This window comes from Spermophilus citellus, assembly GCF_964194105.1.
Source record: "Spermophilus citellus genome assembly, chromosome: 16".
NCBI lineage: Eukaryota > Metazoa > Chordata > Mammalia > Rodentia > Sciuridae > Spermophilus > Spermophilus citellus.
The window spans coordinates 65,702,427-65,718,574 of NC_138196.1; the positions used below are offsets into that span (position 1 = coordinate 65,702,427).

At 40.8% G+C, this 16,148-nt stretch overlaps 1 protein-coding gene across 1 annotated transcript in view; it reads left to right on the forward strand.

Moving 5' to 3' along the window:
- The window catches only part of SH3RF1 (SH3 domain containing ring finger 1), a 167,684-nt gene extending 151,983 nt beyond the window's left edge, over window positions 1-15,701 (forward strand). The window contains exons 11-12 of the mRNA XM_081269023.1: window positions 4,565-4,923; window positions 13,772-15,701. Of these exons, the coding sequence (XP_081125149.1) occupies window positions 4,565-4,923; window positions 13,772-13,940 (528 nt within the window). The 3' untranslated portion in view covers window positions 13,941-15,701. The remainder of the gene's footprint in view (window positions 1-4,564; window positions 4,924-13,771) is intronic.
- Window positions 15,702-16,148: the final 447 nt, after the last annotated feature.

Here is a 16,148-nt window from a genome sequence, read left to right on the forward strand (position 1 = left end):
TTTTAAAGATTCATTGTTTTCTATTCTGAGCCCTTTTCCTGAAGTCCCTGCTGATTATTTTCTTTGCTCAAACCATTTTCCTTCCTCCCCATTCTTCTTTTGCTGTCAGAAATAAGATCGTCTATGTGTGTTTTGCCATTCTGTTTGCTGGAAGGGAAGCGCACCCTCCCTGTGACGTGAACACAGTCACTGTCCTGCCCTTGCTGAGAACCGGGATCCAGTCCAGCTCCCCGAAGTGCAGATCCACACACACAGTTCAACCCAGAGCAGCCTTTGCGACCTGTGGCGACAGGGAAACGTGTCTGCTCCTATTATTCCCCTGCGCTTCCAGAGGCGTTGCTTGCACTGGACACACAGAAGAGAAGAGCGTGGGCCTGATTCAGATCTCACCATCACCCCTTGCTAGCATGATGATTTTAGGCAAGCTTAGAAAGCTTCAGGCACTGAGAATAATAGTTAATTCCTGCCTCATCAGGTTGCTGTGAGTAAATGTAGAAATCCTTTCTGAAAGCATTTGACAAAATTTTTGAAGCTAGTGGTGTTTTGATCATGTCTACAATTTCACATGGCACTTCCCACGGGGCCCCCTCCTTAAAGACCCCTCCCGTGGTCCCCTGTATCTCGGGCAGCACCCCGGATCATCATCACTCTCCCCTTACCCTGCTTTATTCTTGTCAGAGGGCCTATTTTATAGCCACGGTTGTGTCTCTGCTAGGCAACATGAGTCGTTCTTTGTCTTATTTGCTATTGTATTCCTGAGTCTAGCAGTTTGCCTTCTTCTTGTTAGACACTCTGTAAATACTTGTTCAGAGTGTGAGTGATTACTATAGATAATTGTGAATTTAGTTTTTGAGATTCCTTACCTAAGAACAATTGATTCTGAGTTTTAGGAGTCTGGCTATATAGATTATTGATGGCCTATGGCCCAGTAATACTATTTTTTTTTTTATAATTTCTGCATGTCTGAGGGCAAAAACAAAACAAAACAAAATGAAAGACTCAATGGGAAAATGTTGTTAATTGTGAGTCTCTCAAATAAAGTTTATTTCTGCTCAGGAAAGAGCTCCAACTTGATGTTTCCCACTCAGACTCATTGTCTGTTACGTGACTGATAGAAAGGAATTAAGCTGATGGTCAGAAATTATTTCATATATAAAAGTAACTCTGATTATCTGGTGATCATCTTCTGACCCAGATAGTTGTTTTGTTTTTTGTTTGTTTGTTTTGTTGGTATGTGATGCTATTTTAAATTGTCAGCTCTTCTGAAGGGAAAACGATGATTCTAAAAACATTATTTCATCTGGGAATGATTTATTGGAAAACCCACAGGAGATGAGTTATTAAGTAAGGTTTATGTTAAAAGATAGGCCCCTTTTTCATGTGTGCTAACGTTGCATTTAAAAAATTGCTTTGCTGAAGTGTAGTCTGCACTGATTCATCCAGTTTTCATTTCTGCTGTTTGATTTTGGAAAAAAAAAAAGAAAAAAGAAAAGAAAAAAACAAAGGTGCCCTTAGATGATAAGTGTCTGAATTTGCAGTTATCTCTTCCAAGTGGCATGTTGCTCTGCTAATAGAGAGAACTCCAGAATATGAAATTAATAGCACAGCTCCCTAGAACTAGGGCTGCATCTTTCCCGTGTGAGCATCCCCTCCCTGTACCCCCTGCACCCTGCCATGATACCTAATCCTCTGCCTTCTGCTCCATGGGTAGTCGGCATCAGTTGATGATGATAACACATCCCTTAGAAGTCATTAAAGCAAGCTGTATTTAATGTGTTTAATCATTTTCAATGAACCAAGTCATCTTTCTTCTTAATCACTTTAAAGGCTGTTCCCTGAGTGCATTTCAGTTATCTGATATTCTTCTGAGTGCCCGGTACTGAGCTTTTAAGCAACATCTTTAGCTGTGGTTTGCTGAGATGGTAATTTATCAATGGACTCGATGTTCTTGGTGGATCCATGGGGGTCCAGGGATTAGTGTGTGCCCTCTTACATCATGGCAGGAATAGCTAGAAGTCACAGCTGATAGCTACCTTCGAAGTGTAAGCTATCAGACATTAATCTCCCCAGAACATTGCTCGACTCTTTTGACCTCAGACTCCTTCCAAGAAGTAGGGCCACAGCATTGGCAGCTATTTAGTCAGGGCATTTCATTGACCTTTGAAGAGAGGAAAGATTTTATCTCCTCTGCATTGGGGAAATACAAAACTCCTGTTTTATCTTCTGAGCCCTGTTACTAGCTAAATATTTGGCTTTCCTTCCATGGGTCTCATCCTTTTCCAGTATTTTCCTGGCCTCTCAGCTCTAATAGGTGAAAGACTCTGTACTAGGTCCTGTGTAAAATATAGAGGTGTGTAAGATACAGTTTCTACACTCAAGCAGGTAGTCCAAATTTGTTGGCCCATTTATTGGAAGGCAGATGGTAGCCTGTTGGATAATGTGTCATTATATGTGTGATGAGCCGAAGCCCAAGCCTTGAGATGCAGAAGGATCTTGCTCAGCCTTGGAATGGGTTGAAGGGATCTGGCTCTGCTCAGCTACAGCCCGAGTCAAGCTGGTACAGAAATGACCTTAGCACTTACTCCCTATCCCTCTTAACACTGCTTCCCATTTTCAGCCCAGGGGACAATGCATACTGTGAGCAGCATTAAGCAAATAGAGACTGTGGTGCAATTTCCCAGGGATGCTTGCTCATCATCTGATAAATGATTGCTCCGTCTTCCTCATTTCTGCCATTCTGGGTCTAATGGAATTGTGTTATTGTGGATTCAGATTCATTTCCCCAAGGTGTTTTTTTTTTTTTTAACTGTATCTGAGCTAACTCATATTTCCAAGAAAAAATTCTCAGTGCTTTGTTTCCTTGTGGGTCCCTGATAATTCCATGTCACTGTTAGTGGGCCTTAATAGTTCTGATTTGCTTACTGAGTTTTCTAAAGAAATAGTTCTCTATGAAATGTTTCATTTTCAAGCAGAGTTTCCATAAAGAGGACTTAATGATTTAGTTGACATCTTAGTAAAACAATTTAAGATAATGATTTTAAAATGATGTTAAGCCTGGTCATCAAAAAACATTGGCACTTTCGAGTTTGTGAATGAAGGAAAGCTAGTTCAAGCTCTGGCTTTCTTAGCAGAGCCAAGCAAGATGTCAAAAGAGGCAAAAATTCAAGAGATGGTTTCTGGGAAATGAGGTTGTTGGGGAAAATTGTTATTTGTGCATTTGCTTGCAAAAAAAAAAAAAGATACTAAAGTATTAATATACTGATGCTTTCATTAAAATGTGGCATTTTGGGTTTCTTATCAAGGGAGTAGCTGCAGAATAGAAATGACTTGACTTTGTTATTATTGACTAGTTAAATTTAATCAAGGTGAGGATGAGTGAGAAGTGGTTTAGCCCTACACTCTGATGAAGGTATCATTCCTGTAAATGATGAGGCTCAAATCTGTGGGTGTGGAATAACATGCTGTTAGGTTTGCATTTCATTCAGCTGCCTTACAGTAGAGACAGGATAGGCAGAATTTCAAACAGTTCAATCTATCATCTGAATTTTTCATTTTATCCTTAAATATCTACTTAGACTTTTATCAAACTGAGATAAATTGGTGGGTTTTTGTTGTATCTTTAAAAAAAAATTTTGTTAAAGTAGAATGCATTTATGTACTTTGATACATCATACATAGATGGGGTATAATTTCTCATTTTTCTGATTATACATGTTACAGAATCACATTGGTCATGCAGTCACATATAAACATAAAATAATAATATCTATTTCTTTTTTTTCTTTTTTCTTTTTTTTTTATTGGATGTTCACAACATTACAAAGCTCATGACAAATCATATTTCATAGATTAGAATCAATTGGGTTATGAACTCCCATTTTTACCCCAAATACAGATTGCAGAATCACATCGGCTACACATCACATTTTTACATACTGCCATATTAGTGACTGTTGTATTCTGCTACCTTTACTATCCTCTAATATCCCCCCTCCCCTTCCCTCCCATCTTCTCTCTCTACCCCATCTTTTGAAATTCATTTCCCTCCATGTTTGTTATCCCATTCCCCTCGTAAACTCTTATATATAATTTTGTATAACAGTGAGGGTCTCCCTCCATTTCCATGTGATTTCCCCTTTTTTTTTTCTCCCTTTCCCTCCCGCCTCATACTTCCTATCCCATATCCCCTGCTCTCCCCTCCCTTCCCTTGTCCTCCCCTCTACCTAATCTAAGGTAACTCTGTTCTTGGCTAGTGTCCCCCTGTTGTGAATTAGCTTCCTTTTATCTTTTTTATCTGCTTATCTTCATTACCTCAGTAGAAGATGATAATGAACAACCCGATGTCTAAAACAAACAAAAGCCTGCAGGCTGAATGGGAGAAGCAGCAGCAACCCTCAGGTTTAACCCTGTACAAACAAACACTGGTCACCAGATTACCAGTAACCAAGTATCAACAAACAATTTCAAAAGATCCAAGGAAAAGCCGAAACTGGAGGGACCTATAGATTACAACAGCAATAGCGCTGTCTGTCTCCAACTACTGTCCCTATTTCTCTTTTTCTAGAAAGAAAAAAAGGGGTTATTGAAGTTGCTGTCTGGTGCCTCCACCAAACGGAAGCCCCGAGTATCCCCTCCAGCATCGCCCACCCTGGAAATGGAGCTGAGTGGTGGCGAGTTGCCCCTGCAGGGAGCCGTGGGTCCTGAGCTACCCCTGGGAGGAGGCCACGGTCGAGCAGGCTCCTGCCCTGTGGACGGGGATGGCCCAGTCACTGCGGCACCAGCAGGGGCAGCCCTGGCCCAGGATGCTTTCCATCGGAAGACCAGCTCCCTGGACTCCGCAGTGCCCATCGCGCCACCTCCTCGTCAGGCATGTTCCTCCCTGGGTCCTGTTGCAAATGACTCTAGGCCTGTTGTTTGTGAAAGGTGAGTTCACTGTCATTCTAGGAGAAAACTCTGAATAGCAAGCTTTATGCTGGAAAATACAATCTGATATCTTAAGATATTTTCTTGTGTCCTTATTTTTAGCTGAATTTGTAATAACGGTCAAGCTCTGACTCTATTCACTTGCTGCAATGTACTCTGGTCTCCTTTGCCCCCATCCCTAGATCTCTTCTGTGGGGTTGGTCTCCGGCCTTCTTTTTCTTTATTTTCAGAATGGATGCAGATGAAATTTGTCAGTCACCAGAAACTCACTCGTATTTACTTCCTTCTTCCTGCTTCTATTCCATTACCAGCAGTCATTCTCTCTATTTAACCTCTGCATTTATTAAAAGTTGATATCATCACCTGCTGGTTTAAAGTAGCTAGAGAATTCTTTCCTTCTTCCTCCTGACCCAGAAGAGTGTGGCTGTCCTTAGTCTTAGTTCTGACTCTTCTCCTGACCCAGTGACTTGGTTCAGTACACTCAGAACAACGAGGTCTGTTTTAGTGGTTCTGGCCTTGAATAATGAGCAGAAACAGGAGCAGTTCTGTTTGACACAGCCAGTGGGATTCTAGGAGTGTGTTAGGAGAGAAAATACACTTAATGAGACAAAATCTACTTGGATTATACAAACTGAGAATGAAATACTATTCATTACCCAGGAAAACATCATGAAGAACCCTAAAAGCAGTGTGCTATTTTCACATCAAATAACAAACGTTTTGCTTTAAGTGCTGTTTCATTGTTTCTGTAAGTTTCATTCCCTTGTGACCTGCATTTCATAAATGAAGCAAATTTTAAATTCATGGAAGTATTGCCTTTTTCAAAGCATTTTCTGTGTTACAGAACTGAGATCTTACTATAAAACACTATATTTTAAAATTACTTAAATTCACTTCACCATTGCATTTTTTTTTTAAAAATTTAAAGATGTTGATGGATCTTTATTTTATTCGTTTATTTATATGTGATGCTGAGAGTCGAACCCAGTGCCTCACACATGCTAGGCAAGCGCTCTACCACTGAGCCACAACTCCAGCCCCTCACCATTGCATTTTTAAAATTATTTATTTATTTATTGCTGTGCTGGAGAGTGTCTGGCCTCCCACATGCCCAACAAGCATTCTACCACCGAGCCAAGTCCCCAGCATTTACCTTTGTCTTTCAGATAAGAGCCATGTGAACATTTGTACTCATCAAAATCTAAAGTCTTCATTTATATGATTTTGTGGCATACTTTTTTACTTAAACTATGAGGGCTGGGGATGGAGCTTAGTGGTACAGCTCTTGTATAGCACCAGTGAGGCACTGGGTTCCATCCTCAGTGCCACATTAAAATAAATAAATAAAAGGTATTGTGTCCATCTACAATTAAAAAGAAATATTAAAAAAAAAACTATGAAGTGCAGGGGAGTGATATTGGCCAAATTTTATTGTTATATTGTGTGCATGTACAAATACGTAATAATAAATCCCATCATTATGTACAACTATAATGCACCAATTTAAAAATATGGGGGGGCTGGGGATGTGGCTCAAGCGGTAGCGCGCTCGCCTAGCGTGCGTGCGGCCCGGGTTCGATCCTCAGCACCACATACAAACGAAGATGTTGTGTCTGCCGAGAACTAAGAAAAAATAAATATTAAAAAAAAATTCTCTCTCTCTCTCTCTCTGTCCCCCTCTCTCTCTCACTCTCTCTTTAAAATAAATAAATAAATAAAAATATGGGGAAAAAAACTGAAAAACGGAAAAGAATAAACTTCAAACAACCTATGTGCATTTAGTACAAAATGCACAGTGTATGTTTTTATAGTAAAGTTAAATAATAATTCTGATTCTTATAAAACCAGTTGAGAAATGAAACGTTATCCTAAAAAAGCATCTCTTTCTTACACTTGGAATCATTCTTTCTTTCTCTCGTCTGTTGTGCTCTGGTAAAGCTTTGAAGTTGTGTCCTGACTTCACTTGACCTTCTATTCTGAGCGGCAGGCTTTTTCTTGCAGTGCTGTTACTCTGCTTTCCAGGGACAGGACCAGGGACAGGAGGTCCTGTCCCTGGAGATAGTCCAGTCCCTTGTGTACTTTCTTTTGGTCCCAAAGGCTCCCTGTTTCCCTCCAGGCGATGATCTACAGTTTCCTGCATTCCGTGAGGCTCGCTGTCCTCTTTTCTCTGTCATTTTGGTATTTGTGTGACTGTTTCCAGGGATGGTTCACTTGCCCTGACTCAGGCACTGGGAGCCTCCTACCCCATTATGCATTCCTTTTCAGTTGCCAGATGTCCTCAGTCTCTGTGGCTTCTGCATTCCAGCCCTTTCCTCTTAGAGGGGCTCTTTTCGAACAGCAGGCTCCTGCTGTTCAGCGCTCCTGAAAAGGAAAAATTACTAAGGAAGACAGGTGATGGCGTTTCAGGGAGCAAGGGACGCACATCAGACAGGGAACATGGAGAATTTAATGATGGGACAGATGGGCTCGGGCACTCTGGAATTCTCTCACACGTTTTTAATATAACCATTTCAATTTTTAGGAGTGGGAAATAGGTCTTTGGAGAAGATTTCTGCCCACGTTTATACTTTTATAATTCATATGTTCAGTGGAATATTAAACACAATAGCTAGCACGACCAACTTCTCATAGCCCTTTACTTTCATACAGTGATGAGAATCGTATTTATTTAGCTTGGATTCTTAAGTCTGCCTGACTATAAAAACGTAAGAAAATGGGCTATTATCCACCAGAAATGAATTTTTTAGTAGAAAACTTCCAAGGAGAGCTGGGGATATAATCAATGGTAGGGGGCTTGCTTAGCATGTGAGGCCCTGGGTTCAATCCCAGCACCAGGAAAAATAAAAAGCTACCAGGTATATAATTTAGAGATTACCTGTTTGCATATTTCAAAAATTTTACCACAGCAAAAAGTATTTACTGCTTAATATGAAGGAAAAAATCAACTTTCATATCAGTATGATTCAGAAAGCACTTGAAGATGTTGTGTTTCCTTGATTGACAATATAAACATCAATAGTTCTTGCCCTCTCAAAATGCAGAAGCCCAGGGTTCTGTTGGTAGAACTTTTACTGATTGAATTTCATAGAAATATTTTTAGTCTATAATCATAGAAATATTTTTAGTCTATAATATCGGGGCAATATGAGATAGGGATCCCTACAGATTATAACGAGAGCCAGCACCAAACCTCTCAAATCATGACCCATAAATCTCTAAAGTAACAGGAATAAATAAACAAATAAATAAATGAGTAAAGTTTGAAATAAAGAGAGAAAGAGAGAAAGAAAGAAAGAAAGAAAGAAAGAAAGAGAGAAAGAAAGAAAGAAAGAAGGAAAGAGAGAGAGAGAGAGAGAGAGAGAGAAAGAAAGACGTGACTGGGGCTGCCAGTGCTGTCAATGGAGAGAAGCATTCATGTGATGTAAAGACTTAAGCAGTCTTATAATAAGGAAGGACGAACCTTGAAGTGTGTTGACAGGTCTCAGTGTCAGCTGAGGGAATTCTCTAAGGAACAAAAGGATTCTTTTGTGTTTGTGAGAGAGACTGAAGAAAACAAGCAAGAAATAGCACTCTTTCCTGGAGGCAGAAAATGTATAATTGATGACAGCAGAAATAATAGAACAAATATTTTAGGCTCTATTTTAGGATTGAGAAAAAATAATTAGGAAATTGCAAAGAGAAAGTAGAAATAAAATATTTCAGAAGAAATGGCAAATAAAAATATGTGTGACAGCCCCCCCCCCCCATATACATACATACATATATGTATGTATGGCTTAGGAGACACAGCAAGTCAGCTGTCTCTATGTATTTTTAAGTTTAGAAATTAAACTGATAATCACATACCTAATAAGCCCATCTCCTAAATTGGAAAAGAACCTATGATCTTTGATCAGGGATTAGGCTAGAATACTTGGAAACAAACAAATTGGATATAGATAGATTTATAGAAAGGCAGTCGGGCTTAACCAACATGATTAATTTCTGTAAGTCGGTGACAATGAACCCACTGGGTGAAGCGACAGACATAATTTACTTGGACTTTGAGCAAGCTACCAAGCCAGCTATCACGGTTTTGCGAGTGAAATGCGTAATTGGATATTAGACTGCTCTGGCAACTGGCAGAAAGTAGTGATGGTTACTCACCCAGGCCAAGGTGATGGATTGAGCGGCTCCCAGCGTTACAGGGAGGCCAGTTTGGGCTAAACCAGGGGAGATTAGAAATGAAAATCCGCGAACTTCAGAGAATACAAGAAAAGCCAGAGGAATCAAGGAAATAGAAAATGTGTACTAATAAAAGACGGGTGAAAGCTAGACTACTGTAGCCCAAACCAGGAGGTTTGGCACTGGATATCAGTGGAATTTCTTTACTTAGCAGCGAGACTTGTTTCTCTAATTTTACCCTGGTAAGTGTCCCTAGAAGGTGAGCGAATCACACAGCCATGCAAAGGCCCGCTTGGATCTGAGCCACACCCCACACCTACACCTCAGTTCTTTGTGCAAAGAGATCAGGGGGAACTTCCTTCTTCCCTTTCTTTTTTCTACTATCTCCATTCTTTTTATTCATTTGTTCATCTCATTTTTTGAACTGTGGTAAAATGCAGATAAAATTTACCAATTTATCAATGTGCAATTTAGCAGCATCAAGTACATGTGCATTGTTTACCACCATTCACCACCATCCATCTGCAGAAATATTCACCGTCCCACCCTGAGACTGTGTATCCTTTAGCAACAACTCCCAGTCTGGGCTCCCATAGGCCCTGAGCTGCTATTCTCCTTCCCATCTCTGTGAGTGACTGTCCTGGATGTCTCACAATACAGTGTATGTCCTTTAGTGTGTGGCTTATTTCACTTAGCATGATGTTTTCAAGGTTCTTCTATGTTGTAGCAGGTATCTGGATTTCATTCCTTTTAAAGAAACATTTAAAATACATTTAAAAAAATAGCTTTACTATGTGGTTAGGCCTTTGCATCATGGTGCACGCTTAACAATAATCACTATATATAACTCTACTTGGTAGTGTGAAACATAAAGTGAATTTAGCATCATCTCACCCCTCAAGCAGATTATGGTCTGGTAGAATAAATGAGACAGGGACACGGATGCTAATAATACAATGTAGACTGTGCTAAGTGCCATAAGAAATATACGTGGAGGCCTCTGGGATTTAGTCAAGCATGAAATTACTTCCAGCCATGGGGCTGGAGATTTCACAGGGGAGAATTGGAGTCAGGCTTTGAGAGATTGATAGGGTGTGGATGGGCAGAGACGCTGTTAAAGAAATTCCCAGAGGAAGGAACCAACACGAGCAAGGTGTGGAGTGGGAGAAGCGGAGGCCATATCTGGGAAGCGTGTTCCAGCTTAAGGGGGTGTTTGGTACATTCATGGTGATAATGGCAGCTCTATCGATAGAGATTAAGGCCAGATCATTGATAGCTTTGTGGTCTAGTCTGAGGATTAACCTTACAGGCATTGGGGAGCTGTTAATGATTTTTCAGCAATGGGTAGCTGCCAATGTCTTGGCTGGGCACAGAATCACGAGCCACCACACACCTTGTAGATTCAAACAGCAATTCTTTATTCCCGAACTCACACCGGCCTCTACGCACACGTTCTGGGGAAATCCCACTTCAGCTGCCGCCCAATTCACCTACTCCACGAGGCTTTTCTTTTCCAATACTTTCTGAATCTCATGAGAACTCAACGGGAGCTCAGGCAGCAGGAATACCCTAATCCCGGCAGCAATAATCTTCAACCTCTAACTTCCCTAAAACCCCTATTGTCTTAAACCGGGAACACCCTAAACCCAAGGACCGGGATACTTCCTCAAACCTGATCAGCTCTAAACCCGGATCCGCCTTGGTCCTTGAGCAAGGTCACCTTACATGCCATGTCAACAGCGAAATCCATTTAACATGGGGTACGCTAGCAAGGAAATTCTGATGCGTCATTCCTGCTTGGCAATGGCCCTCAGCAGGTAGCTACAAATAGAGTTGCCACTTAAGAATATTAAATGTGTAGGATGAATTAGAGACAGGGAGAGATTCAAGACAGGAAAGAAGTAGATGTTAATGAAGTCACCAACCAGGATGGTGACAATGATAATGAAGAGGAGTAGACTGGGTGCAAGTTTAAGGAAGTGGATCGGCAGGTGCCATGGAAGTCATGAACTCCCGAGATTTAGAACTGCCCTAAATCCCTGTTCACATAAAGACAGGCTTAATCCAAGTGAGGCAGAGGGCGGGGCACAGATGTGAATGAAGGGCCTCTGCAGCTGGGCCTTACATCTGTTTGTGAGTCTGTGAACCTTCTACTTGGCAAAGCTTTTTCAATGCCTGAGATAGTTGGCCTCTTGTGCCCAGAATTTGGCCACATGAGTCTGTATTAGAAAACTGTGCAAACCACCTCACAAGGCTCGAGGCCAGGATCTGAGCTGGAAGAATTCTGAGTCTGTCACTGCTGCACCTGGTAGTCTTCATACGATCAAGATTGTGTCACAGTTTCCATTATGCACATAGTTTCTCATTCCACCCCCTAGAGGTTTATAACTGAGCAATGAAAATTTGCTCCCACTGGGAACTTGGCAGGAAGATTATGTTCTTAGCCCAGCAGCAGTTCTAGTACAAAAAAATTTTTGACAAAATTGGTTTAGTGCATTTTATAAAATGCAGATATTAATCTAATTCACTTAAACTTTTCAAACTATTCTGGTTCCATTTTACCTTTAAGGCAGCTCGCAGAAAACCAGTTAGAATTGGGTCTCATAAGAGACTCTGAATATGTTTGGAATCATTTGTACTTTTTTCTAGAATTGTAGAGCTTTACTTAAATTTTAACTTGCCCCAATTGGGAACCACATCATTTCTTTTTACCCAGATTTTCAGCATATTGGCATCAGACCTGAGAAATCTCATCTGCATCCTTCCTTCAGATAAAGCCATAATGAATTCGTTTGTCAGAGAAAGGATTCTAAAACTTTGATCATTCTCAAGTTTCTGAAGTCTTATTATCAAGAGATTCTTTAGGTTGTGGCCTGAGTTTCCTGATTAGAGGTCCATCCTTCAAACCTTACCTCCAAGAAGTGCCAGACTCCTGCCTACTCTTACATAAACCATATGATCACAGGGGGAGCTAATATTTTGGGGTTGAACTCTGTGTCAGTTGCCATACGAGGGCTTCATTCAAAGCATCTCTTCATAGTCCTATTCTACGGATGTGGAAACTGTGACTAAGAAAGCTAAGATAACTGACCCAAAGTTAAGCAGCTCCAGGTGTCCCTAAAAACTTGTCAGCCCACTCCCTAGGCTAAGGCTTTCCTCACAGTGCCAGGCCTCATCCCCAAGTCTGTGCTTGATTGAACCCTGACACATGTGTTTATAAATGCTTGTGTCTGAATTAGCTAACCCTTTCTAAACAGCTAACCCACCTCTGTGTTATACTTTTGCTTGGGTAGCCACATAGCCTGTGTGTGTGTGTGTATTAAATAGTATAATAGTCTTATATATGTATGGTCTTTGTAAATATAAGTGGATATGAATGACTGGGGTGATTCATTCATATCACTATTGGCTGGATAGTTTGGGGTTTTGGAAAGAGACTTCTGTTCCTTACAATGCAGAGGCCTTGTGGGGATGTTGAGTGTCCTTACAACATGGCCGTTGATTTTTTCTCACAGTGAATGATCCAAGAGAAAGTAAACTGGAAGCCACATACCTTTAATCATCTAGCCTCAGAAATCACATGCTGTCACTTTCATAATACATTATCAGTCAGACAGGTCATCCCTCTGTGTTGTGGGAGGAGCCTACACAAGTGTTGAGAATACTGGAAGGCAAGGATCGCTATAGCCCCAGGGGGTGTTGGCTGCCATACACCACCATTCCCATCCCCCACCATTTGGTTGGAAAAAGCAAAAGGAGTAAAGGAAAGAAATATCACTGGATAAACAGAGAAGGCTAAAAGAATATAGAACCTAAAGTTACCTTCCTCCGGCTTTCTTGGCTGCTGAATAATCCCGTGCAGAGAGCCTCAGCAACAAAGGAAATATTAAACCAGCAAGCTGCTGAAGTGTCTAAGTGCTAACTCTACCTTTCCCACTGATAGCTGAGTTGAGAAACAAGGAGAAATAGGCACAGATCTGAGACTAACAGAATGTCAAACTCATTAATGGTGGTGGTGGATTGAATCTGTGGCCACAGTCTCCTTTCCAAGTCTGGACCTTGGGCTACCTTTCCAACAGAGAATGTGGCTGTGTAAAGCAGATGAACTTCCTTAGCATTCCTGCCAAGTCCCAGAATAAGAGTTGCAAAGACACAGGCTTTCAGATGTACTGCCAGCAAGCAGGCCTGACCCTGACCCCTCTCTGGTTACAAGGTACGGCAGAGCAGAGCCCACTCAGCCTACTGAAAGCAAACAATTCGAAGAGGCTCAAACCCAGATGCTCAGCTGTTCTCCTGGTCTCACCAAATAAATACACTCTTCTTTTCTTGGAGTAAAGGGCAGGACACTTCTCCTGGGAAATTGAATAAGACTTTTCAGTTTCCCAGTTTGTAGGGCCAACATACAAACACTGGGAGGGGTCAAATGGCTCTCCTGCATAGGTCACCCAAATAAACCAGTCTGGACCATCAGTAGTGGACAAATGCACATATCCAAACACATTAATGCCAAGCAAATCTCTACTGACAGAGAAAAGCTGTATTTTGAGTTTTTACAGACCCTTATAAACAAATTCATGCTATTTCCTATTCCTATGTTTATTTTGAAGGCTCATGCAGATTGACAAGTACACCATTCTTATCACTGCGTTGATGGCCTTAACCATAGTCTCCCTCTCTCTTGTAGGCACCGGGTGGTGGTTTCCTATCCTCCTCAGAGTGAGGCAGAACTTGAACTTAAAGAAGGAGATATTGTGTTTGTTCATAAAAAACGAGAGGATGGCTGGTTCAAAGGCACGTTGCAACGCAATGGGAAAACTGGCCTTTTCCCAGGAAGCTTTGTGGAAAACATCTGAGGAGACAAACACTGGGGAGACTCAAAATCACATCACACAACAAAAGAGCACAAAGCAGTTTGATGGAAAGAGCACATCTGTGGACTTCGAAGGGTCAGAAGCTGAGCAGAGGGTTGGTATGTGGCTCCAGAGCCTCAGCACAGCCACGCCAGCCAGCAGAGCAAAGCCGGTGTCTAGGTTTCACCACTCAGTTGGGATTGTAAGGTGTGCCTTGTACTGAGCAACCTTTTTTTGTTTTTGAAAGATGTCTAACTAAAATGGACAATTGTTTACAAGGCTTAACTAATTTATTTGCTTTTTTTTAAACTTGAACTTTTCTTGTAATAGATAAATTCTTTGGATTATGATTTTAAGAAATTATTAATTTATGAAATGAGAGCCAAGGAGAAGCTGGATTATCTCCTATTGAGAGCGAGAGATTCGTTTTGATGTCGAATGCATCTTCCCTCCCTCACCCCTGCCCCCCCACCATTATATTTTGCTTCTCTAAGACAGAATTGCCAGTTCTCTAATTTGGGTTTTCCTCTTTGGGAAACCAAACATAGAATTGAATCAGTATAGAAAGGGCCTGGGGTAGGGAGAAAAACTCAAGAGAAGAAAGGTTAGTGATCCTTTTTTTCTAGTTTGATCAGGAATCAACCTGAAGACCTAGTCCTCAATTTAATTTTATGGGTTTTTAAATTTCCCTAGAATGGAACCAGTGATAAGGGAAAACAAAGCACAAGCATTGACTAGAAATGTATTCAGAAATAATATTTAGTTTTTATAACAGAAGCAGCTCAATTCATTGGTTGGAAAGTAGGGAACATTGACGTTGTACTCGCTGTCTTGAGAATGGCTATGAAATGTAATTTCCATTTTACCCCAAGTGATCTGCATGCCCAGGACACAGTAAAACGTTTGTGAGATGTGGTGGTAAGTGATGCGCTCGTGTTCGGGTCAAAGGCTGTAAGAAACACTGTGAAAAGTTTACATTCATCCATTGTGGCTCTTTCTCCACCGTCTTGCATGTGTTGCCAAGTCCCACAGTAACATGGACTGTGCATGGTGTGTATAGTTCATTGCCGTTTTCTGCTGAGGTTAGTTTGCATTCAGCATTGACCGATGCAGGAGATGTAAAATAAACAGCACTCTCTACCCCACAGCCTCTCCTGACCAAGGTCTGCTGAGCACACTCGCTCCCTCTCTGGCTAAGGTGTCCATCAGCCATCACACAAGTCATGACTGAAAATGCTCTGTGTCCTCCCAGCAGACAGATGGAAAGGATGAACGTATCCAGGAGGCTGCTCCTGAGGCTGTTCCTGGGAAGCTCTGGCGGGAAGGCTTGGCGGGAGCCAGTGTGCCCACACCTTACAATTGTGGCAGGATCCAGCTGAGCCTGCCTTTTTATATTTATATCCATTCGCTGATGTCATTGGCCTCTTCCACCGATTTCAGATTTCATTACGGTGCCACGCAGTCGTGGACCTGGGGAGTCCTAAGATCAAAAGGAGGGAAGGCAGCCTGGTGGTGAGGTTGTTACCACAGTTTTCTCATGGGAACTAAGTAAAGAAACAACAAACCTTATTTTTTTTTTTTTTACACTTTTAAGAATTAATGCTGGGAAATAGAAACATGGACTTAAAAGTCTTCTTGCAATAGCAAGAAGTTTCATCATCTTAAAAAGATACAGAATGTGGTTGAAAATGAAATCATTCCTAAGTTAACCATTTTTTATATATAAAACACTGTACATTATGTTCCTGTGTGTTGAATTTTTTTTTTTAAAAAATACTTTACTGGGATATTCATGTAATATATAAAGGTTGGTGAAATGAACTTTAGTTAGGAAAAAAAGCTGATGCCAGCTTTCATCTGTGTAAGTTGACACCAATGTGTCATAATATTCTTTATTTTGGGAAATTAGTGTATTTTATAAAAATTTTAAAAAGTAAAAAGACTACTACAGGTTAAGATAATTTTTTTACCTGTCTTTTCTTCGTATTTTAAGCTATGTGATTGAAGTACCTCTGTTAATAAGTTTCCTGGTATAAAGTTGGTTAAAATTTCATCTGTTAATAGATCATTAGGTAATATAATGTATGGGTTTTCTATTGGTTTTTTTGGAGACAGTAGATGGATTTTGTAACAAGGGCTTGTTACACAGTGATATGGTAATGATAAAATTATAATTTATCATTCCTTTTCATGTTAATGATTTGAGGACTA